At 47.5% G+C, this 25,895-nt stretch overlaps 1 protein-coding gene across 1 annotated transcript; it reads right to left on the bottom strand.

Moving 5' to 3' along the window:
- Positions 1-429: 429 nt before the first annotated feature.
- Positions 430-25,895, bottom strand: LOC132387722 (NACHT, LRR and PYD domains-containing protein 3-like). Its single transcript, XM_059960082.1, has 6 exons — positions 24,551-25,895; positions 22,790-22,956; positions 19,989-20,160; positions 19,825-19,890; positions 13,488-15,237; positions 430-1,347 (listed from the first exon to the last, which is right to left on the bottom strand). Exons 1-6 carry the CDS (start codon positions 24,558-24,560, stop codon positions 1,257-1,259), a joined length of 2,256 nt encoding a protein of 751 aa, XP_059816065.1. The 5' UTR covers positions 24,561-25,895; the 3' UTR covers positions 430-1,256.

The following is a 25,895-nucleotide window of genomic DNA, read 5'->3' as shown; positions in this document are numbered from 1 at the left end:
AGAGATCGTACAAGGGGGACGGGGAAAAGAGATCCCACAGGAGGAATGAGGACGGGGAGGAGAGATCCCACAGGAGGAATGGGGACGGGGCCGAGAGATCCCACAGGAGGAAGGGGGACGGGGCCCAGAGATCCCACAGGGGGAAGGGGGAGGGGGCCGAGAGACCCCACAGGGGGAAGGGGACGGGGAGGGGAGATCCCACAGGAGGAAGGGGGACGGGGAGGAGATCCCACAGGAGGAATGGGGACGGGTAGGGGAGATCCCACTGGAGGAAGGGGGACGGGGAGGGGAGATCCCACAGGAGGAATGGGGACGGGTAGGGGAGATCCCACTGGAGGAAGGGGGACGGGGAGGGGAGATCCAACAGGAGGAAGGGGGACGGGGAGGGGAGATCCCACAGGAGGAAGGGGCCGGGGAGGGGAGATCCCACAGGAGGAAGGGGGACGGTAAGTGGAGATCCCACATAAGGAAGGGGGACGGGGAGGAGCGATCCCACAGGAGGAAGGGGGATGAGGAAGAGAGATCCCACAGGAGGAATGGGGTGGGGAGGAGAGATCCCACAGGAGGAAGGGGGACGGGGAGGAGAGACCCCCCCAGGAGGAAGGGGGACGAGGAGGAGAGACCCCACAGGAGGAAGGGGGATGGGGAAGAGAGATCCCACAGGAGGAAGGGGGATGGGGAAGAGAGATCCCACAGGAGGAAGGGGGATGTGGAAGAAAGATCCCACAGGAGGAAGGGGGATGTGGAAGAAAGATCCCACAGGTAGAAGAGGAATGGGTAGCAATCTCCGAGGAGGAGGATGTGAAATGTGGAAACCACAGACAGGGTGCAGAGGAGATTTACAGGGATGTTGCCTGGATTGGGGAGCAGGTTGAGTGAACTCGGCCTTTTCTCTTGGAGTGACGGAGGATGAGAGGTGATTTGATAGAGGTGTACAAGATAATGAGAGGCATTGATCGTGTGGTTCGTCAGAGTCTTCTCCCCAGGGCTGAAATGGCTAGCACGAGAGGGCATAGTTTTAAGAATGGGCTGCTGGAGGCGAAAACTTTAAACTCCAGGATGGCTACATGGAGCTTAGAAATATAGAGGGCTATGGGTAAAACCGAGGTAATTCTAAGGTAGAAACATGTTCAGCACAGCTTTGTGGGCCGAAGGGCCTGTATTGTTCTGTATGTTTTCTATGTTTCTGCTGATCACATTAATGTTCAGTGTCAGACACCCAGTGACTGTAAACACAATCTCCCACAGTCTGGTACTTACCACACTTTCTGTATTTTACACTCCGGGTTCCTCAGAGCTGCAGACACCAGTTTCACTCCTGAATCTCCCAGTTCATTTTGCCCAAGTCTAAACACAAACAGACAGATTGATAAACAAAGTGATTCAAACCGTGGGTCTGGGGGAATTTCTCTCACTCGGATATCTCAGGAAACATTAAACTGTCCAGTAAATCACTGATCGGAGTTCCCATCACTGTCAATGTCCCTCACTGCCCAGCTCCAGTGTATTTACCGAATGTCGGTAATTTCGTCTGTCCCTCTAAACCCTCTAAACCCCACATATTCTGTCCCATTCCCCGATGGAGAGAAAAGTGTTTCTGACTGAAATGCAGAAATGTCAATGGGACACAGCGAAATAGACCCACCTAAGCTAAAGCGATGCGGAAGAGAGATCCCACAGGAGGTAGGGGGTTGGGGAAGAGATCCCAGAGGAGGAAGGGGGATGGGGAAGAGAGATCCCACAGGAGGAAGGGGGACGGGGGGAAGAGATCCCACAGGAGGAAGGGGGATGGGGAGGAGAGATCCCACAGGAGGAAAGGGGTTGGGGAAGACAGACCCCACAGGAGGAAGGGGGATGGGGAAGAGAGATCCCACAGGAGGAAGGGGGACGGGGTGAAGAGATCCCACAGGAGGAAGGGGGATGGGGAGGAGAGATCCCACAGGAGGTAGGGGGTTGGGGAAGAGATCCCAGAGGAGGAAGGGGGATGGGGAAGAGAGATCCCACAGGAGGAAGGGGGACGGGGGGAAGAGATCCCACAGGAGGAAGGGGGATGGGGAGGAGAGATCCCACAGGAGGAAGGGGGTTGGGGAAGACAGACCCCACAGAAGGAAGGGGGATGGGGAAGAGAGATCCCACAGGAGGTAGGGGGTTGGGGAAGAGATCCCAGAGGAGGAAGGGGGATGGGGAAGAGAGATCCCACAGGAGGAAGGGGGACGGGGGGAAGAGATCCCACAGGAGGAAGGGGGATGGGGAGGAGAGATCCCACAGGAGGAAGGGGGTTGGGGAAGACAGACCCCACAGGAGGAAGGGGGATGGGGAAGAGAGATCCCACAGGAGGAAGGGGGATTGGGAAGAGAGATCCCACAGGAGGAAGTGGGATAGGGAAGAGAGATCCCACAGGAGGAAGTGAGATGGGGAAGAGAGATCCCACAGGAGGAAGGGAGATGGGGAAGAGATCCCACAGGAGGAAGGGGGATAGGGAAGAGAGATCCCACAGGAGGAAGGGGGATAGGGAAGAGAGATCCCACAGGAGGAAGTGAGATGGGGAAGAGAGATCCCACAGGAGGAAGGGAGATGGGGAAGAGAGATCCCACAGGAGGAAGGGGGATAGGGAAGAGAGATCCCACAGGAGGAAGGGTAATGGGGAAGAGAGATCACATAGGATGATGGGGCATGGGGAAGAGAGATGAGACAGGAGGAAGTGGGTGGGGAAGTGAGATCAAACAGGAGGTTGGGGGATGAGTAGGAGAGATCCCATTGGAGGAAAGGGGATGCTGAGGAGAGATCCAACAGTTGGAAGGATGGGGGAGTGGGAACAGAGAGCCCAGAGGATGAAAGGGGGATGGGAAAGCGAGATCTCACAGGAGGATTGCTACCCGTGCCACGTGCTAGTGAGGCTAGAAATAGGAAGATAATGCAGCTAAATATGTGGCTGAGGGGATGGTGCATGAGGGAGGGGTTCACGTTTCTGGACAATTGGGCTTTCTTCCAGGGGAGGTGGGACCAGTTCGAATTGGACAGTTTGCACCTGAACTGGAGGGGACTAACATCCTTGTCGGTAGCTTAGCAAGTTCTGCTCTGGGGGTTTTAAACAAGGTTGCAGGGGGAGGGGAACCAGAGTGTTAGGGCAGATAGTGAGGTGGTGGAGGATAAGGGTCATGCGAGGACTGCTTGTATAGACAGATATCAATGGTTTGTATGTGATAGAAATGTTCTCAGGTGCATCTATTTCAATGCAAGGAGTATTGCAGGTAAGGCAGATGAGTTTAGATCGTGGATTGGCACGATGATATCGACATTATTGCTATTAGTAAGACTTGGTTTGCAGGAGGGTCAGGACTGGCAGCTTCATGTTCTGGGTTTCCATTGTTTCAGATGTGATAGGGGGGACGGATGAAAGGGGGCGGAGTGGCATTACCAGTCAGGGGAATATCACAGCTGTATGTAGACGGGACAGCCCGGAGGGTTCATCTACAGAGGCCATATGGGTGGAGCTGAGGAACGGGAAAGGTGTGAGCACACTAATAGGGTTGTATTATAGACCGCCCAGTAGTCAGAGAGAATTCGAGGAGCAAATCTGTAGAGAGATAGCACACCAATGTAAGAAACAGAAAGTCGTAATTGTAGGGGATTTTAACTTTCCACATATTGACGGGGACTCCCATTCTGAGAAAGGGTTAGATGGCGTGGAGTTTGTCAAATGTGTCAGGAAAGTTTTCTAAATCAATATATTGAGGTATCTTCGAGAGAGGGTGCAGTACCTGATCTCCTATTAAGTAACCAGACAGGTCAGGTGACATAAGTATGTGTAGGTGAACAGTTTGGGTCCAGTGACCATAATGTCATTAGTTTCAAGATAATTATGGATAAGGATAGGACTGGTCCGCCAGTTAAGGTTCTGAATTGGAGAAGGGCCAATTTTGTGGAAATGAGAGAGGATCTGGGAAGAGTGGATTGGGATAAGTTGTTTTCTGGCAAGGATGTGTTCAGTAAGTGGAACGCCTTCAAGGGTGAAATTTTGAGAGTGCAGAGTTTGCATGTTCCTGCCAGGATTAAAGGCAAAGTTAACAGGCAGAGGGAGCCTTGGTTTTCAAGGGATATTGGCGATCTGCTTAAGTAGGTGTTTAGCAGCTATAGGAAACAAGGAACAAATGAGGTACTTGAAGAGTATAGAAAATGTAAGGGAATACTAAAGAAGGAAATCAGGAATGCAAAAAGAAGACATGAGGTTGCTTTGGCAGATAATGTGAAGGTAAACCCGAAGGGTTTCTACAAGTATATTAAGAGTAAAAGGATAGTAAAGGACAAAATTGGTCCCCTAGAAGATCAGAGTGGTCGTCTCTGTGTGGAGCCTCACGAGATGGGGGAGATCTTAAACAGTTTTTTTGCGTCAGTGTTTACTCAGGAAACTGGCATAGCGGATATGGAATTAAGGGAAACAACCAGTAGTGTCATGGAACATATAGAGATTAAAGAGGAGAAGCTGCTTGCTGCCTTACAGTGAATAAAGGTAGATTAATCCCCCGGAACTGCCATGGTATTCCCTCGGACCTTGAGAGAGACTGGTGTAGAAATTGCAGGGGCCCTGGCAGAAATATTTAAAATGTCCTCAGCCAGGGGTGCGGTGCCGGAGGATTGGAGGGTAGCTCATGTTGTTCCGTTGTTTGAAAAAGGCTCCAAAAGTACACCAGGTAATTACAGGCCAGTGAACCTGACATCCATAACAGGTAATTTATCAGAAGGTGTTCTGAGAGTTTGGATATGCAAGGATTTGGACAGCCAAGGGCTGATAAAAGATAGTCAACATGGCTTTCATGTTAGATCATGTTTAATGAATCTTGTAGTGTTTGTTGAGGTTGTTACCAAGAATACATATGAAGGAAAGGCTGTGGATGTTGTCTTCGTGGACTTTAGTAAGGCCTTTGACAAGGTCCCACATAAAAGGTTAGTTCAGAAGGTTCAGACACGAGGTATCCATGGAGAGGTTGTAAACTGGATTCGAATTGGCTGTGTGGGAGAAGACAGAGAGTGGTAGTGGATGATTGCTTCTCAGACTGGAGGCCTGTGACTAGTGGTGTGTCTCAGGGATCTGTGCTGGGACCATTGTTGTTTGTTGTCGAAATCAATGATCTGGATGATAATGTGATAAATTGGATCAGCAGGTTTGCTGATGACACTAAGATAGAGGCGTTGTGGACAGCGAGGAAGGCTTTCAAAGCTTGCAGAGGGATCTGGACCAACTGGAAAAATGGGCCAGAAAATGGCAGATGGAATTTATAACATATGACATATAACCAGATAACGATTACAGCAGGGAAGCAGGCCATCTCGGCCTTTCTGGTCTGTGCCGAATGCTTATTCTCACCTAGTCCCACCTACCTGCACTCAGCCCATAACCCCCCATTTCATTCCTTTCCTGTCCATATACCTATCCAATTTTTTTTAAATGACAAAATCAAACCCGCCTTTACCACTTCTACTGGAAGCTCGTTCCACACAGCTACCACTCTCTGAGTAAAGAAGTTCTCCTTTGTGTTACCCCTAAACTTTTGCCCTTTCACTCTCAACTCATTCCCTCTTGTTCGAATCTTCCCTATTCTCAATGGAAAAAGACTATCCACGTCAACTCTATCTATCCCCCTCATAATTGTAAATACCTCTATCAAGTCCCCCCTCAACCTTCTATGCTCCAAAGAATAAAGACCTAGCTTGTTCATTAGGTGCTGAAACCCAGGTAACATTCTAGTGAATTTACTCTGTACTCTCTCTATTTTGTTGACATCTTTCCTATAATTCAGTGACCAGAACAGTACACAATACTCCAAATTTGGGCTCACCAAGGCCTTGTACAATTTTAACATTACATCCCAACTCCTATACTCAATGCTCTGATTTATAAAGGCCAGTATACCAAAAGCTTTCTTCACCACCCTATCCACATTAGATTCCACCTTCAGGGAACTATGCACCATTATCCCTTGATCACTCTGTTCTGCTGCATTCCTCAGTGCCCTACCATTTACCATATATGTCATTTTTGGATTACTCCTACCAAAATGTATCACCTCACACATATCAGCATTAAACTCCATCTGCCATCTTTTAGCCTGCTCTTCTAACTGGCCTAAATCTCTGAACAACAAGCTTTGAAAAGCTCTGCATACTTACTAATCCAATTTACCACCCCATCATCCAGATCATTAATAAGATTGGACCCAGTACAGATCCCTGAGGCACACCACTATTCACCACTTTAATGCAGACAAGTGTGAGGTGTTGCATTTTGGAAGGACAAATCAAGGTAGGACATACACAGTAAATGGTAGGGCACTGAGGAGTGTGGAGGAACAAAGGGACCTGTGTGTTCAGATACATAATTCCCAGAAAGTGGCGTCACAGGTAGACAGGGTTGTAAAGAAGGCTTTTGGCATCCTGGCATTCATAAATCAAAGTTGAGTATAGGAGTTGGGATGTTATGGTGAGGTTGTACAGGACATTGGTAAGGCCAAATATGGAGTATTCTGTGCAGTTCTGGTCACTGAACTATAGGAAGGATATCAGTAAGGTTGAACAAGTGCAGAGAAGATTTACTAGGATGTTGCCGGGTCTTCAGGAGTTGAGTTACAGGGAAAGATTGAACAGGTTAGGACTTTATTCCTTGGAGCATAGAAGAATGCGGGGAGATTTCAAAGAGGTTTACAAAACTCTGAGGGGTATAGTCAGGGTAAATGCAAATAGTCTCTTTCACATAGATTAGGAGAGATAAATTACAGGAGGACTTGGTTCAGAGTGAAAGGGGAAAGGTTTAGGGGGAAATTCTTCACTGAGAGAGTAGTGAGAGTGTGGAACAAGCTGCCATCTGATGTAGAAAATGCGGAATCACTCTTAAGTGTTAAAAATAAATTGGATAGATGTATGGATGGGAGAGGACTGCAAGGTTATGGACTGGGTACAGGTCAATGGGACAAGCGGAATAGAGATTCGGCACAAAGCAGAAGGGCCGAATGGCTTGTTTTCTGTGCGCTGGTGTTTTATGATTTTATGATTCTATGAAAGGGTGTGGGGAGGAGAGTTCACTCAGGCAGAAGGACGAATGGGAAGAGAGCTCCCACAGGAGGAAGGGAGATGGGGAAGGGATATCCCACAGGAGGAAAGGGGATGGGGAAGAGAGACGTCACAGGAGGAAGGGGGATGGGGAAGAGAGACCTCACAGGAGGAAGGGGGATGGGGAGCAGAGATCACACAGGAGGAAGGGAGATGGGGAAGGGATATCCCACAGGAGGAAAGGGGATGGGGAAGAGAGACGTCACAGGAGGAAGGGGGATGGGGAAGAGAGACCTCACAGGAGGAAGGGGGATAGGGAAGAGAGACCTCACAGGAGGGAGATGCGGAAGTGATAACCCACAGGGGGATGTGGGAAGGGGTAGAGAAAACTCGCAGGGGGAAGGGGGATGGGGAAGGGATATCCCATGGGAGGAAGGGGAGCGGAGAGAGAGGCATTAAACAGGATAAAGGGGGAAGGGCTTGAGAGATCGGCCAGGAGGAAGGAGGATGTGGAAGAGAGATCTCACAGGAGGAAGGGGGACGGGGAGGGGAGATCCCACAGGAGTAAGGGGGACGGGAAAGAGAGATCCCACAGGAGGAAGGAGGACGTGGAAGAGAGATGGGAAAGAGGGATCCCACAATAGAAAATGGGATGGGGATGAGAGATCACATAGGAATAAAAGGGTGGAGAGTTTAAATCCCACAGGAGGAATGGGGATTTGGAAGAGATATCCTACAGCAGGATGAGGGATGTGGAAGAGAGATCCCACAGGAGGAAGGGGGATGGGGATGAGGGATCCACAGGAGGAAGGTGGATGCTGAGGGGAGATCCAACAGTTGGAAGGATGGGGTAGTGGGAACAGAAATCCCAGAGGATGAAAGGGGGATGGGAAAGTGAGATCTCACAGGTGGATTGCTACCCATGCCACGTGCTAGTGAGGCTAGAAACAGGAAGATAATGCAGCTAAATACGTGGCTGAGGGGATGGTGCATGAGGGAGGGGTTCATGTTTCTGGACAATTGGGATTTCTTCCAGGGGAGGTGCGACCAGTTCGAATTGGACAGTTCGCACCTGAACTGGAGGGGACTAACATCCTTGCCAGTAGGTTAGCAAGTTCTGCTCCGGGGGTTTTAAACTAGATTGCAGGGGGAGGGAGCAGAGTGATAGAGAAGATAGTGAGGTGGAGGAGGATAAGGGTCATGCGAGGACTGCTTGTATAGACAGTTATCAATGGTTTGTACGTGATAGAAATGTTCTCAGTTGCATCTATTTCAATGCAAGGAGTATTGTGTGGAAGGCAGATGAGATCCCGCAGAAGGATGTGGGATTGGGAAGACAGATCCCACAGGAGGAAGCGGGATGGGGAAGAGAGATCCCACAGGAGCAAGGGGGATGGGGAAGAGAGATCCCACAGGAGTAAGGTGGATGGAGAAGGGTGATCCCACTGGAGGATGGTGATGGGGAAGGGAGATTCAACAGCAGGAAGTTGTTGGGGGAGAGACCAGAGCAGGAAGTGGAATGTGGAATAGATGTCCAACAGAAGTAATAGGATGGGAAAGAAAGAACCCAGAGGAATAAAGCTGGTGGGGAAGATAAATCCGACAGGAGGAAGGAGCATGGGAAAGAGAGATCTGATAGGAAGGGAGGGACGTGGAAGAGAGATCATACAGGAGGAAGGGGGATGAGTAGGAGAAATACCTCAGGAGGAACGGGGATGGGAAAGAGAGATCCCACAGGAAGTGGGGACATGGAACACAGGAACCACAGGAGTAGGAGGAGTGCAGAAGAGGGATCCCACAGGAGAAGGGGGATGGGGAGAAGTGCGATCCCACCAGAGGAAGTGGGATGGGGAAGACAGATTCCACGGGAGGAAGGGGGTTGGGAAAGAGAGCCCAGAGGAGGAAGTGGAATGTAGAAGAGAGGTCCAACAGAAGGAAGTGGATGGGATAGAGAGATCCCATAGGGAGAAATCTGGTGGGGAAGATAAATCTCACAGAAGGTAGGGTGTGGGGAAGAGATATTACATAGGAAGAAGGGGATGGGGAAGTGAGATTCCACAGGAGGAAGTGCGATCGGGTAAAGTGATGCCAGGGCAGGAAAGTGGATGAGAAGAGATATCCAATAACGGGAAGGTAATGGGCAAGAGAGATCCCGTAGGAGAATGTGGGATGAGTAGGAGAGATACCTCATGAGTAATGGGGATGGGAAAGAGAGATCCCACAGGAGGAAGAGATGGGAAAGAGAGATCCCACAGGAGGAAGGGGGATGGGGAAGAGAGATCCCACAGCAGGAAGTTGATGGGGAGGAGAGAGTGCACAGGAGGAAGGGGATGGGGAATAGAGATCCCACAGAAGTAAGAGGGTTGGGGAAGATATATCCCTAGGAAGAAAAATGGTGGGGAGGAGATATCCCACAGTTGGAAGGAGAATGGGGAAGGGAGATCCGACAAGAGGATGTGGGATGGGGAAGAGAGATACGTGTGCAGGGACAAGACAGATCCCACAGGAAGAGGGGGCATTATGATGACCCATAGGAGGAAGGGGGATGGTGATGAGAGATCCCACAGGATGAAAGTGGATGGGGAAGAGAAATCCCACAGAAGGAAATGGAATGGGGAATACAGATCCCATAGGATGATCGGGCATGGCGACGAGAGATGAGACAGGTGGGGAAGTGAGATCATACAGGAGATTGGGGGATGAGTAGGAGAGATCTCATAGGAGGAAGAGGGATGGGGAAAATAGATGCCACGGGAGGAAGTGGGATGGATAAGTGTGATCCCACCCGACGTAGGGGATAGGGAAGAGAGATCCCACAGGAAGAAAGGGATGGGAAGCTTAAATCCCACAGGAGGAAGTGGAATGGGAACAGAGGCCCCAGAGGGTGAAAGGGGATGCGGAAGGGAGATCCCACAGGAGCATGGGGGGTGGAGAAGAGAGATTCCACTGTAGGAATGGGGATGGGGAAGAGCGATTCATCAGGAGTAAGGGAACTGGTGATGAGGGATCCCACAAGAGGAAGGTGTATAGGGAACAGAGTCCACAGGAGGAAGGGGGATGGAGAAGAGAGATCCAGCAGCAGGAAAGCAGATGGGGAAGAGAGATCCCACAGCAGGAAGAGGGATGGGGATGAGTGTTCCCACAGGAGGAAGGAATGGGGTAGAGAGATACCACAGGAGGAAGTGGGATGGGAAAGAGAGATCCCACAGGAGGAAGGGGGATGGGAAAGAGAGATCCCACAGGAGGAAGGGCGATGGGAAAGAGAGATCCCACAATAGGAAATGGGATGGGGATGAGAGATCACACTGGAGGAAGGGGGATGGGAAAGAGAGATCCCACAATAGGAAATGGGATGGGAATGAGAGATCACACTGGAATAAAAGGGTGGAGAGTTTAAATCCCACAGGAGGAATGGGGATTTGGAAGAGATATCCTACAGCAGGATGAGGGATGTGGAAGAGAGATCCCACAGGAGGAAGGGGGATGGGGATGAGGGATCCACAGGAGGAAGGTGGATTCTGAGGGGAGATCCAACAGTTGGAAGGATGGGGGAGTGGGAACAGAAATCCCAGAGGATGAAAGGGGGATGGGAAAGTGAGATCTCACAGGTGGATTGCTACCCATGCCACCTGCTAGTGAGGCTATAAACAGGAAGATAGTGCAGCTAAATACGTGGCTGAGGGGATGGTGCATGAGGGAAGGGTTCATGTTTCTGGACAATTGGGATTTCTTCCAGGGGAGGTGCGACCAGTTCGAATTGGACAGTTTGAACCTGAACTGGAGGGGACTAACATCCTTGCCAGTAGGTTAGCAAGTTCTGCTCCGGGGGTTTTAAACTAGATTGCAGGGGGAGGGAGCAGAGTTTTAGAGAAGATAGTGAGGTGGAGGAGGATAAGGGTCATGCGAGGACTGCTTGTATGGACAGATATCAATGGTTTGTACGTGATAGAAATGTTCTCAGTTGCATCTATTTCAATGCAAGGAGTATTGTGTGGAAGGCAGATGAGTTTAGGTTATGGATTGGCACATGATGATTTCGACATTATTGCTATTAGTAAGACTTGGTTTGCAGGAGGGGCAAGACTGGCAGCTTCATGCTCCGGGTTTCCATTGTTTCAGACGTGATAGGGGGGAAGGATGAAAGGATGAGAAGTGACATTACCTGTCAGGGGAATATCACAGCTGTGCGTAGACGGGACAGCCCAGTGAGCCTGACGTCAGTAATAGGTATATTATCAGAAGTTGTTCTGAGAGATCGGATATACAAGGATTCGGACAGCCAAGGGCTGATTAAAGATAGTCAGCATGAATTTGTGTGTGGTAGATCATGTTTAATGAATCCTGTAGTGTTTTTCGAGGAGGTTACCAAGAATGCATATGAAGGAAAGGCTGTGGATGTTGTCTCCATTGACTTTTGTAAGGCCGTTGACAAGGTCCCACATAAGAGGTTAGTTCTAAAGGTCCAGACACTAGGTATCCATGGAGAGATTGTAAACTGGATTCGAATTGGCTGTGTGGGAGAAGACAGAGAGTGGTAGTGGATGATTGCTTCTCAGACTGGAGGCCTGGGACTATTGGTGTGTCTCAGGGATCTGGGCTGGGACCATCGTTGTTTGAAGTCTGTATCAATTATCTAGATGATAATGTGATAAATTGGATCAGCAGGTTTGCGGATGACACTAAGTTAGGGGCGTTGTGGACAGCGAGGAAGGCTTTCAAAGCTTGCAGAGGGATCTGGACCAACTGGAAGAATGGGCCAGAAAATGGCAGATGGAATTTAATGCAGACAAGTGTGAGGTGTTCCATTTTGGAAGGACAAATCAAGGTACGACATACACGATAAACAGTAGGGCACTGAAGAGAGCGGAGGAACAGAGGGATCCGGGGGTTCAGATACATAATTCCCTGAAAGTGGCTTCACAGGTGGACAGTGTTGTAAAAAAGGCTTTTGCCACCCTGGCATTCATAAATCAAAGTAATGGGTATAGAAGTTGGAATATTATGGTGAGGTTGTCTAAGACATTGGTGAGGCCAAATTTGGAGTATTTTGTGCGGTTCTGATCACCTAACTATAGGAAGGATATCAGTAAGTTTGAAAGAGTGCAGAGAAGATTTACTAGGATGTTGCCAGGTCTTCAGGAGTTGAGTTACAAGGAAAGATTGAGCAGGTTAGGACTTTATTCCTTGGATCACAGAAGAATGAGGGGAGATTTGATAGAGGTTTACAATATTATGAGGGTATAGACGGGGTCAATGCGAATAGGCTCTTTCCACATAGATTAGGAGAGATAAATATGAGAAGACATGGCTTCAGCGTGAAAGGGGAAAGGTTTAGGGGAAGCATTAGGAGGAACTTCTTCACTCAGAGGGTGGTGAGAGTGTGGAACGAGCTGCCGTCTGATGAGGAAAATATGGACTCACTCTTAAGCTTTAAGAATAAATTGGATAGATACATGGATGGGAGAGGACTGGAGGGTTATGGACTGGGTGCAGGTCAATGGGACTAGCGGAATAAGGTTTTGGTACAGACTCGAAGGACCGAATGGCTTGTTTTCTGTGCTGTAGTGTTCTATGATTTTATGATTCTATGGGGAAGAGAGTTCCCACAGGCGAAAGGGGAATGGGGATGGGGAAGAGCGATCCCAAAGGAGGAAGAGGATGGGGAAGAGAGATCCCACAGGAGGAAGGGGGATGGGGAAGAGAGATCCCACAGGAGGAAGAGGATGGGGAAGAGAGATCTCACAGGAAGGGGGTGAGTGTGTGGAAAAGACATCCCACAGGAGGATGAGGAAAGAGTAATAGAGAGCCCACAGGAGGAATGGGGATGGGTGTGAGATTGGGATGAGGGGTCCCACAGGAGGATTCTAAGGGTAAACGATAATCCTACAAGACGAGAGGAAGCAGAAATTTTTTGTATGTGTGTGTTGGGTCTGAACAGAGTCCCAGAGGAAATGCTGCCTCGCTCTTTGCATATCTGGAAGTGAGCAAAGTCACACACGGGGAAGGGCAGTGGGAGGACAATCTCACAATGGTATTTCTCTCCCTCTCACTGGGACAGTCTGCTGACGGTCTCTTGTCCCTCACCCGGAAGGGGGTGTGAATCTCTGACCCACCTTCTGCAGTCAGTGTCGGTCTGGGTGTCAGTCACAGTGAGAAGGAACATTGTTAATGGACGTGTCACAGGCAGTGAGAAACACGGCCATTCCTGTGATTTACTACCATTAAACCAATGGCCGATGTTCACTGATCTGATGAAGTCTCCAACATCCCTTCACAAGGAACCGCAGAACCCTCCCGTCCTTGGGGAATTACTGACCGATCCCCTGGGCATTTGTCACAACTCTTCACTATCTGGTTTACTACAGATTTACCAGAATTCCTTTACATTGAAACAACAGAATGGAACAGTTTCACAGTTCAGAGTGAGAGATAAATCAAGTGACCTCAACTCCTGGCACTTGTGCAGCCCGGGTCCCAGCCGCTGGATTCCTTCACACTGAATGTGGCAGTTCCCCAGGTCGAGGTTTTTTACTGTGTCGCAGAGTCCGATGACATGAGACAGGACAGCGCAGTCAATCGGGGTCAGTATCATTCCCCTGAATGAAAGTGTTTCCACAGATCCCAGTGCGGCCTGAGCCAGTCCACGATTCTGAGACTCAAACAGGTAGTGCAATGTGTTCAGGAGGCTCCTTTTACCAGCATCACTCCTCGTGTTTCTACTCTGGCGTTTAACCTCCTCCTTCACCCAGTCAATCACCCGGCAGGTTGTTTGATGAGGAAATGGACCCAGAAACTCCTCCAGGCCCCGAGCTGTCATTGGGGAGGAGAGACCAGCAACAAAACGGAGAAATACCTCAAATCGCCCATCTGTTGTGTTGTGGACTTTTGTAAGGAATTTCAGGATATTCCCGGAATTTGGATTCAGGAATTGTGCGACTGCAGCTACAAACTCTTGGATGGTGAGGTGTGGGAATGTGTACACCACTCTCCGGGCAGAATCCTCTCTCTCCAAAAGCTCCATCAGGAAACCGGACAGGAACTGGGAAGGCTGCAGGTTGTAGTTGATCAAATCTCCACTTGTAAACACAATCTTCTTCTCAGACACTCCTCTGAAGGCCATCTGACCAACCCTGAGTAACACATCACGGGGGTTCTCAATCTCACGGCCGTGGTTTTTCAGGATGTTGTAAATATAGTAGGAGTACAGTTGGGTGATGGTCTTGGGAACTCGCTGCGGGTCCCTGACTCTTTGTGTGAAGAAGGGGCCCAGTGCCAGAGCGAGGATCCAGCAGTAGGAGGGGTTGTAGCTCATGGTGTACAGGATCTCATTCTCCTCCACGTGTTTGAAAACTGCTTCTGCCACCGTCTGATCTTCAAAATACCTGATGAAATATTCCTTCCGTTCCTCACCAACAAATCCCAGGATTTCAGCCCAGACACTGATATCCGCCTTTTCCAATAAATGTAACGCAGTGGGACGGGTGGTCACCAGCACTGAACACCCTGGGAGCAGATTGCCCTGGATTAAACTGTACACAATGTCAGACACCTTGCACTTGAATTCAGGATCTGTGCACTGTGATTCTGTGTCTGTCCGACCATCAACAAAGTTGATTTTGTCCTTGAATTCATCCAATCCGTCGAATATGAACAGCAGTCCCTCTGTGTGTTTGCAGACCTCTCTCAGGATATTCCCAAAGTAGGGATAATGAAGCAGAATCAGTTCCTTCAGGTTTATTCTGCAGTTAATGGTGTTTAAATCCCGGAATTTGAAACTGAAGACAAACTGGAATTGTTGGTATATCTTCCTCTCGGCCCAGTCGTAAACAATCTTTTGTACCATTGTTGTTTTCCCGATCCCTGGGACTCCGGCCACTGCTGCGGACATCCCTGATTTGTTTCTAAAGATAGATCTTTTCAATTTTTGAACAAAGCTCTTCTTGAATAACTGATCAGTCCGGATTTTTTCCAGCTTACCACGGAGATCTTTTTCTCTCCACTCCTCGTGGTCTCTGCCTCTTGCCAGCAGCTCATGTTCCACCAGTGTCCGATCTCGAACAGTAGAAATGACCGTGAGCTCAGCGTATCGATCAACCAGCTGGAAAACCTTCACCTTCTCCCTCATCAGGATCGTGTTCACTCTCAGTGTTTCAGTTTGTGCCCGCAGAGTCTCCATGTGTTTCCTTCGGACATCTTAGGACGGACAGAAATAGGTTGTCAATGCCTGATCTGATGTACATGGAGCATACAACATATTTTCTTTAAATAAACAAAAATCTTGTGAAAGACATTGTTTGGGTGAAATTCAGAGATCAGAGACTAGAGTGTCTGAAGATGAATGACGGCCCAGAAACATTTCTGATTTGATTCAGATTCGCTGTTAAAGGCTCCACTCTCCCCTCTGTTGGTAGTTTGCAGATTCCCCGGTGTTCCAGCGAGCACCAAGTGCACACGTGATTCTGGAGAGGAGAGTGTTGTGTGGAGCGGGTGGTTTCACTGCTTTCACTGCTCAGCTTCTGCTGAACTGTGCAACCCTACAGAGGGTAACAGTGGAGGAGGAGGGCATTTACTTGCTCTAATGACTTTTACTTCTCTCACAATGGACCCCATGTTCTTGACACTCCTTTAGGATTAAGCTGTCGGTACTGAGTCACAGAAAAGGAACATAATTTCTGTTTCCTTTTCCAGGCTGAGCCAGTCACGATGTGACGCACCCCGCACTGGTCTACAGTCTCTTATTCTCCGAGGAGCTGGTACATGAACCCAGGCAATTCCCCGATGATGTGTGGAAGAGCAGGAAGCTGAAGAGGATGGCAGTGGTAATGGGGAACTCTAAAGTCAGGAGGACAGGCAGGCGATTCTGTGGACACCGATGGGACTTTGCCTCTCAGGTGCCATTGTCCGAAATGTTTCTGGACACGTTCACAATATCCTGAGAAGGGAGGTTGAGCAGTCAGAAGTTGTGACAAACATTGGTAACAACAACGTAGGGAAGAGAAAAGGGAGGAGGTCTGGAAAACAGAACACAGGGGGTTAGGAAAAAAGCTGAGGAGCAGGAACTCAAAAGTAGTGATCTCAGGATTGCTGCCTTTGCAACCTGACAGTGGCAATAGGAAGAGAATGAGGTGGCAGAAAAATGTGTGGCAGAGCATTTGGAGCAGGGAGCAGGAATTCAGATTTCTGGATAATTGTTACCACTTCCGGGGCAGGTAGGAGCTGTACAAAAGGCACGGGTTGCATGTGAATCCGATGAGGACCAATACTCTTATGGGCAGATTTACTGGAGCTGTTGGGAGTGTTTTACCCTAAAATGGCCGGGGGACCGGAACTAGGACAATAGAGCTGTGGATGAACCAGCAGTTTCACAAGTAGATGATGGGTTTAAGATGAATGTTAGGGTGGACAAGCCAATGAATGTTTTCAAATACAGAGAGAGCAAACTGTTAAATTGTACTGCATAGACAGCATTCAAAAAGGCGCAGATGCAGGACTGAACGCCTTGTGTTTAAATGCACGGAACATTCAGAATAAGGTGGACGAACTTTTGGCGCAATTAGAGATTGGTCGGTATGATGTCGTGGGCATCACTGAGTCATGGCTGAAAGAAGACCATAGCTGGGAGCTTAACGTTTAAAGATTTACGTCTTATCGAGAGGACTGGCAGGAAGGCATAGGCGTTGGTGATGTGGCTGTGCTGGTTCAAGGTGGAATCACATCTGTAGAAAGAGGTGACATAGGGTTAGAGAATGTTGAAGCTTTGTGGGTGGAGATAGGAAACTGTAAGAGTTAAAAAAAAAGCTTTATAGGGACCCTATATTGGCCTGAAAATAGCGAATGTGTGGGGTTGAGATTGCAAAGGGAGTTGGAAAAGGCGTGTGTTAAAGCCAATGACGCAGTTGTAATGAAGGACTTCAATGTGCACGGGGAATAAGAAAATCAAACGAACGTCAGGAATCAGATCGCAAGAGAGGGAATTTATTGAATTCCCACGAGATTGCGTTTCAGAGCAGCTTGTGCTTGAGACAACTCAGTGAAAGGCTGTCTTTGATTGGGTGTTGTGTAATAACCCTGATCTTATGAGGGAGCTTAATGTAAAAGAACCATTAAGAGATAGTGATCATAATATGAGTGAATTCATAATACCATTTGAGAGGGAGAAGCATAACTTACAGTATCAGTATCGCAATGGAATAAAGCGAATTACAGAGGCACAAGAGAGAAGCTTTCCCAGGTAGATTGGAGAAGGATACTAGCGGAGATGGCTGAAGCTTCTGGGAATAGGTCTCAAGTTGCAGGATGGATACGGCCAACGGAGGAAGAAGTTCTAAAGTGGCACGTGTAGGCAACCATGGGTGACAATGGAAGTTAAGGATTGCATAAAAGCCGAGGAAAGGGCGTACAAGATAACAATAGTCATCTAAAAAAACTATAAGTAGGGAAAAGATTAAATATGAGGACAGCAAAGCCAATAATATAAAGCAGGATAATAAACACTTTCTTTCAGTTATATAAAGATTAAAAGGGAGGTGAGAGTCCATGCTGGAACACTGGAGAATGTGCACTCTGCATATATCTTCACTGTTCCAGACGCTAGCAGTCTGCGAGTGACAGGCAGTAGGAGTGACTGCCATTGCTATCACAAAGGAAAAACATCTCGGCATACTGAAAGCTCTTAAGGTGCAAAGTCACCTGGGACAGATGGACTGCATCCCAGATATCTGAGAGAGGTTGCTGAAGAGATGACGGATGGATTGGTCATGATCTTGGAAGAATCACTTGATTCGGGCATGGTCCCGGAGGACTGGAAGATTGCAACTGTCACTCTGGTCTTTAAGAAGGGAGGAAGGCAAAAGAAGGAAAATTATCGGCCAGTTAGCCAAACCTCAGCGACTGGGAAAGAGTTGGAGTCTCTTATTAAGTTTGAGGTTTCGAGGTACTTGGAGACTAATGACAATATAAGTTAGCATGGTTTCTGTTGGAATTCATCCTGGAAGTAAGAAGCAGGGTGGACAAAGGAGTCAGTGGATCCCATTTACTTGGATTTTCAGAAGGCATTTGATAAGCTGCCGCACACGAGTCTGCTTAACCAGATAAAAATCTATGGCGTCACAGGAAAGATACTGGCACGTGGAGCGGAATTGCTGACAGGCAGCAGGCAGCGAGTGGGAATAAAAGGGGCCTTTTCTGGTTGGCTGCCAGTGTCCGGTGGTGTTCCGCAGGGATCAGTATTGGGACCGCTGACTTTCAGATTGTTTGTCAATGATTTAGATGATTGAATGTATGTATTTGTGGCAAAGTTTGCGGATGATACAGAGATAGGTGGAGGGGTCGGTAGTGCGATTGCAACAGGACTGAGGCAAATTGGAAAAAATGGGCAAAGAGGTGGCAGATGGAATTCATTGTTGGAAATGTATGATAATGCATTTTGGTGAAAGGAGCGGACTATTAACTAAATAGGAAAAAGTTCCAAGAATCAGAGGTGCAGAGCGACTTCAAAGGGACATCGGAGCCTCGAGCAAAACTCACAGAAGATTAGTTTAAAGGTCGAGTCTGTGGTAAAGGTGGCAAAAAAGGGAATCGAATATAAATGCTGAGCCTTTACAAGACTGTATAGTCAGGCTGCACTGTAGGTGTGTTGTCAACAGCTTTTCAGTACCTCTGAAAAGATGTGTGGTCATTAGAGAGAGTCCCGAGGAGATTCAGGAGGATGATTCCGGGAATGAAGGAGTTAACATATGGGGTGTGTTTTGGCAACTTTGGGCCTGTACTCACTGGAATTTTAAGGAATGCAAGGGAATCTCTTTTAAACCTGCAGAATGTTGAAAGGACCAGATAGGGTGGATGTGGAAAGGATGTTTCCTGTGGCAGGTGCATCCAGAACTAGGGGCCAGGGCCTCAAAATTGAGGGGCGATTCTTTACAACAGGTAAGGAGGACTCTTTGAGCCAGAGAATAATGACTGTCTGTAAGGCTCTGCCTCAGACTGCAGTGGAGGCCGAGTCCATGGGTGTAGTGAAGGCAGAAGTTCCTGATCGGTCAGGGCATCAAAGGATATGGCGAGAAGGCAGGTGTATGGTGTTGCGTGGAATCGGGGATCAGCCATGATGGAATGGCGGAGCAGACTGATGGGCTGAATGGCCGAATTCTGCTCCCATGTCATGTTCGTATGGAGGAATAACAACAAATCTCGGCTCCACTTTGGATCAGAGGTGCGAGATTTCCCTTGCTGGAGTTGGATGTTCCAATTGAAATGGTTTGGCTTCAGTTTTGTCAAATCTCCAGATACTCGGCCCCACAGAAAAGGTGTTGTGACAAATGCAAATTGCTTCGTGTCCTCCAGCCACAGCAACAAAACCTGTCTCCCAGACTCTGACAGTCTCTAAACAGGCCTCTAAAGATACGTATTCAGACTCTCAGAGTGAAATAACAACAAAAACCTGTCTCCCAGACTCTGACAGTCTCTAAACAGGCCTCTAAAGATACGTATTCAGACTCTCAGAGTGAAATAACAACAAAAACCTGTCTCCCAGACTCTGACAGTCTCTAAACAGGCCTCTAAAGAGACATATTCAGACTCTCAGTGTGAAATAACAACAAAAACCTGTCTCCCAGACTGACAGTCTCTAAACAGGCCTCTAAAGAGACGTATTCAGACTCTCAGTGTGAAATAACAACAAAAACCTGTCTCCCAGACTGATAGTCTCTAAACAGGCCTCTACAGAGACGTATTCAGACTCTCAGTGTGAAATACAGACTTTCAGATTTCCGTTCCATCACTTACCTTTCAGATGTTTGGGCACTTCAGAGAAATCCCGCTCAGTGTCCATGTAGGCGAACTGGCCGTCACCTGTTCAAACAGATTAACCTGCATGAAGTCTGTTCTGTGTAATACTGTAAACTCATCAGCATTTACATCTGTAACACACAGTGTATTGTACACCGTACCTCGCTCCCGTATTTCATTCAATATTCTGCTCAGCTTCGGTAAATGGTGGTGCAGTTTCACAAAGGATTCCCACATCACTTTCCGGGCCCCGGAGCCCTTCTCCATCACCAGATCCAGGAGGAGTTTGGAAGCGCCCGGTCGGTTTCCCTTCTCCGCGAGCTCAGTCACGCTCTGTAATGAACAATGGGAAATATATTGAGGAACGGAGGGATGGGTTCAAATCTACCCTGAACATGGACAGACCCAGCACATTCTGCTCGTCGCAAATCACTGACAGCAATTGTTTGTAGCAGGAAAAAGAATTTAAAAGAAGTTAGCATGGCCAATGATGACTTTCTGAACGCCACAGATTGCGGGGTACTTATCCACTTGGCAATGTTTAAGCAAAGCAGTCATAGTGTGAGTGAGCCAGAGATAGAGTAGGTTATTGATGCTTTGTGTCAGAGAGGGTTCATTGAGGAGAGGCGGAGGCTTGGGTTGATCTTGGGTAATATTTCCCTTCTCTTTTTCATGGTTAGGACAGTGGGAAAGCCAGGCAGGATAATGGGATGCTCTTCCTACAGGGTGCGGCAAGACAGGGAGACGTTCAGTGTCCCCGATAACTACACCTTCAGGAATTTCATCCAGCTGCAGCTTAATACAGACTGTGCTGAGGAATCGGAGCTGGAGCTGGGTGAACTCAGGATCATTCCGGAGGCTGAGAGATTGACTCAGGCTATACAGGGAGGGAGCTGTGCACAAGGCCCGGAACACAGGGAACTGGGTGACTGTCAGGAGGGGGAAGGGAACAGGCAGCCACTACAGGAAACTCTTTGTAACAGGGATACGGCTTTCTGTTTCGGGGTATGGCCTCGCAGAGGAAAGCCACGGTGATTATGCCTCTGGCTCTGAGTTTGGCTTTGTGACTCGGAAGGGATGAGAAGTGCTGAGATGCACTGACGGGGAATACAATGATCAGGAGAATAGACTGGAGATTCTATTTACGAGAACAGGATTTTTGGATGGTGTGTTACCAAGGTCAGTGATATCTCGTATCGACTCTGAAACTTCCTTAAGGGCAGGATGAGCAGGTCTTGGTCCACGTTGGTACCAATGACAAGAGTAGGAAGTGTGATGAGATACTGCAAAACGATACAGATCCAAAATTTCTTGAAAGTGTTATCGAAGGTAGATGGCGTTGTAAAGCTTTTTGGACATGGGGCTTCGTAAATCAAAATATTGAATACAGAAGTTGGGATATTATGTCGAAGTTGATGTTTCAGAGGCTAAATTGAAGAAATGTGTACATCTACCTCCTGAAAGGATATCAATAAGATTGAACAAATGCAGAATAAAATACAGATTGTTACCAGGAGTTGAGGATCTGAGATATAGAGGAAGTGTGAATAGGCTAGGACATTAATCCATAGAGTGTCGGAGGACCATGAGAGATGTGAAAGAGATATACAAGTTTATAAAAGGTATACAGAGAGTTATTGCGAAAATGCATTTATTACTGAGGTTGAGTGAGACTGGAATTAGAGATCATAGGGTAATGATGACAGGTGAAAGGCAAAGTGAAGGGGAACCTGTTCACTCAGAGGTTGCTGAAGAGCGCGGAACGTGCTGCCATCTTAATTAGTCGATGTACATTCGAGTTGATTATTTAAGATCAGTTTGGATAAGTTCATTCAATGGGGGAGTTTTGGACGTCTCCAGTCCGAGTTCAGATCAATGGGACTAAGCAGATAATACGTCGGTGTGGACTAGGTGGGCAGAAGAGCCTGTTGCTGTACTGTAAGGTTTGATGACTATGACTAGGTGAAACTATGGCCGGGCCACTGTTGAGTTTTGCCAGGGTAATCCCTGGTGAACCGCAGCAGCTTCACCCTTCACTGCCAGGATCCATGAGGGGTCCAGTGCCAGCCAACAGCTGGGAACTGGCAGTGAGGAGCAGCCAGCAAACTCAGGACTATTGTGTATGTGTCACAGACCAAAGCCGACCGGTGGTAATGTTGAGTAAGAAGTTTGGACTGAAATTCTCAGCTGCCTCATGTGGAATGCAATGCTCAGTATGGTGTCTGGCTCTTCACTAATATTCATTCTAGGTGGTAATAGGTGAACGCAGTCCAGTAGCACGTGGACCATTGGAAAGCTGTTTCCTTGTAATTCTATGTTAGCTGTAGATGTTTGGAATATTTTCAGTGGCACTAATGTTGCACTTCCCATGTTAACAGTATATGCTATGGTAATTACAAACTCAAATTGGAAGTCACAAGGAACAGAAGTAACAGAACCATGAGGCATGTTGGGATATTGATCAAAAAAAGGGTCAGCAGTTCAAATGAGAGATGACAGTCAGTGTTGAACTGACGATGGGGTTGAAGGTCGACCGAGAATGAGCTGAGAAATAAGTCACTATATATTTGATTTGTGGGAAACCCGTGGGTCATCAGGAGAACGCAGACTGGTGAGTGGCCATTAAGGTCGAACATTGGGAACATGATGTGATGTCAGACTGAGTGGTGTAGAGTGGTTATCTGTCCACTTGCAATGTCCGTCAAGTGTCACATCACTAAATTCACCAGTCAATCATTGCCTGTATCCTAATCTGTCTATAAATGAATGTGATCAGAAAACTGGAGAGAGGATTGTGTTGGTTAATAAAAGTTCAGGGTTTTTCGCAGATGAAAACTCTTTTCTTGATGTTGACCACAAGCATTACAGGATTTTTACAGCCCAGAGGTGTCGTTACACCGGTTCTGTCGGTTTGTGATAGATTCAGTAGAATATACACTCAGTGTATGTCCCTTCCACTTACGTGATACTCCTGCCCGGTGAAGTGATCCTCGCCCATTAACATGAAGCTGACTCCCTCCACGCCCTCCTCAATCGCCTGCTCCAGGCGCTCCATGTAGAATCTCGTCAACCAAAACAGTTGGTGATCGTCACAATTTGACAGGAAGGCGGAGATGGCGGAGTTCAGATCTGTAGTCGTTCATAGAACATAAAATAATAGATGTACCATGCGTATGCGGACACGATGCCATTTTAAACCAATCCCATTTTCAGGAACACGGTCAATGTCCCCCGTTCCCGGCCTACTCATGAGTTCAAATGCCTCTCAGACGCTGCTGAGTATCTGTTTCCAGTCCCTCCCTCGGCAGCTCATTCCAGACACCGATCACTCTCTGTGGAAAACCTGCATCGTAAATCCCCTTTAAACTTTACCATCTAAACAGACCTGTTACCTCAGGTTTTTGTGGTGAAACTCGTCTGCACCCTCTACAGACCCTCCACATCATTCTCGATTTGTGCACAATACTGAAATTGTCTCTTAACCAACGCGTATCCAGTTACAGTCTAACCTTAACAAATACCTCAACTCATCGTTAGCACACTACTAATTGTGTTGCCACCTTCAGGGAGCTGGGCACATCCATCACAAGACCCGACAGTACATCAATCTTATTATCAGTCCCAACATTCACCGTGCACATTGCGCGCGAATTTGACCTCTCAAAATGCAACTTCTCACATTTGCCTGAATTATCTGTACTTGGTGACACTGTGTTCCTATTTCTAACTGGATGCCGAACACTTTGACAACAGTCCCAAATTTATTCAACTCCTCCAACTCTGTAAATCAACGAATAAGTCCACCTAGTATATAATCTGATTAACCTATTTGATTCACACACACGACACATGGCGAAACATCGATCCTTGCGAACACTACTGGTCACAGACCTTCAGCCAGAACAACGCTCCTCTGGTGCTGACTCCATTTTATGTACCCAAGACGACTTTGAAATCAATTTACAGATCCTCAGCACGAAACGTTGAAGGTTATTTTTTTCACTATAGGTGCTTCCTGACCTGCTGAGTTCCTCCAGCATTTTGTACAATGCCCTCTCCACTTATTATTTTGTTTTACTTTCATCCTATTCGCCAAGAGCATTTCATTGCTTCAGTAGCCCCCCCCACCCCCGCCCCAGATTCCCTGTGTACAATTTCTCTTGTTCACTGTCTCCTGCACCCAGCCCGTCCTCCCTCAATATAACCTTCTTTAACTCGGCCACAGAAAACAAACACCGGGAACTCCCCTCACCTCCATTGTGCAACAACCCGTTTATCTGGGGAGAATTCACCATTGCCCTTCCAAACAGAAAACAACATCTATTTCTCTCGCTGGCTGTCGGAGGCATTTCCCACATCAGGCCTTACCAAATGCTGACGGAAATTCTGTCTGTTCCCTCTACTGTTACATTGCCCGCTGTTGTCTTCCTGTCTGAGTGTTACCCACAGCCACCTTATTCAGGGGCTCCTTCTCCTTTCACTCAGGTGAAGATTTGTGGGGTGAGCGGAGCGATTCGATCATTCCCCTCGTTAGGTCCCTGCGCTGGAGCTGGTGAATTGTTCCAGTGCTCAAAGTCGCTTTACCAGGTGGAAAAATGACCCCGTTTGATGGCACTCTTTTGCCCAGTTATTGCCCAAGTTTATCCCTCTGAACTATTGATAATTTGACTACACGTGTACCATAAGGACAGAGTTTTAATGAGAATGAGCTCAGTGAACATACTTGTGTCCATTCTGACTCTGACTGACGTTGGTTGATTGTCGTCTTCTTGTCTGCCGTCTGGGTGGCAGAAAGCTCCACCTGCTGGCAGTGACCTGAATTACACAAATAAAGGAGTGAGTCAGTTACTCCGCCCTTCATAATTTAAACAATGTTTGTAAGGTCACTGCTCACTCTCCTACATTTCAGGGAGCAAATGGAGATTGAAACAAAGACCTCCAACTGAACACAGAGTTCAAGATGATAGCAAGGAAATATAAGGAAACTTTCTTAAAGGAGCGATGCACTGAAGCTGAAGAAGCCAACAGAATTGGAAAAAGAAACACAAGAGAACTTTTGCTAAATGTTAGGGAGATCAAAGGAACATTTCATGTAAAATGAGCATAGGAAAAGACAAAGAAGGGAAGGACCTTACAGAAGCAAAGGACATCAAAGGGAGTTGGCAGGAACACACAGAAGAATTGCAGAAAGATCCAACAGCGAAGACACCTGCAATGACTCCCTTATCGATCTAGAGCCAGGCATTCTGGAAAGTGAAGTCGAATGGGCCATAGAAATCATTGCCAATAATAAGGCTGCAGGATGTGACAGGACTCCGGTTGAATTGTTTAAAACTCTAAAAGATGATGCTGTAAATGTGTTGCATACAATTTCCCAGAAGATCTGGGAAAAAATTAGAAACAACAATGACCTTTATGCTGGATTAAGATGTGTTTTTATCCCCATACCCAAGAAGGGAACTATAAAGGATTGTTCAAATTACTGAACATTTTCACAAGCTAGAAAGATAATTCTAAAGATTGTGCAAGCAATGCTCCAGCAATATATGGAACCTGAACTGCCAGATGTACAAGCTGGTTTTAGAAGAGGCAGAGGCACCAGAGAGCATATTGCTAACCTACGCTGGATAATGGAGAAATTGAGAGACTTCCAGAAAAGTATTTATCTGTGTTTTATTGACCACTCTAAAGCCCTCAACAGTGTGGACCATAATAAACTACAGCAAATCCATAAGGAAATGGAGATACCTGGACATCCGCTGTGCCCTATGAGAAACTCTAATAGGTTGGCCACATCAAGAGAAAACAGTATTCCATGATGGTAAAACAGAAGGTAAAGGAAGGGGAGGACACCAGAGATGATGATGGCTACATAATACTACTAGACAATGAGCCTGACCTTGTGAAATCTTGGATAGGCAGTTTCCAACAAGGCAGCTTGGTGTGCAGTAACGTTGTTTTATTTCACTGTATTCATCAGCTTTCATGTATGGTTGACTGACTATTGAGTTTGAACATAAATTGGACAATGATTTTATCATAAACTAAATGCAATAATAAATATAAAT

Source organism: Hypanus sabinus, unplaced genomic scaffold, assembly GCF_030144855.1.
Source record: "Hypanus sabinus isolate sHypSab1 unplaced genomic scaffold, sHypSab1.hap1 scaffold_2135, whole genome shotgun sequence".
NCBI classification, from domain to species: domain Eukaryota; kingdom Metazoa; phylum Chordata; class Chondrichthyes; order Myliobatiformes; family Dasyatidae; genus Hypanus; species Hypanus sabinus.
This window is presented reverse-complemented; position numbering and strand designations above follow the sequence as displayed.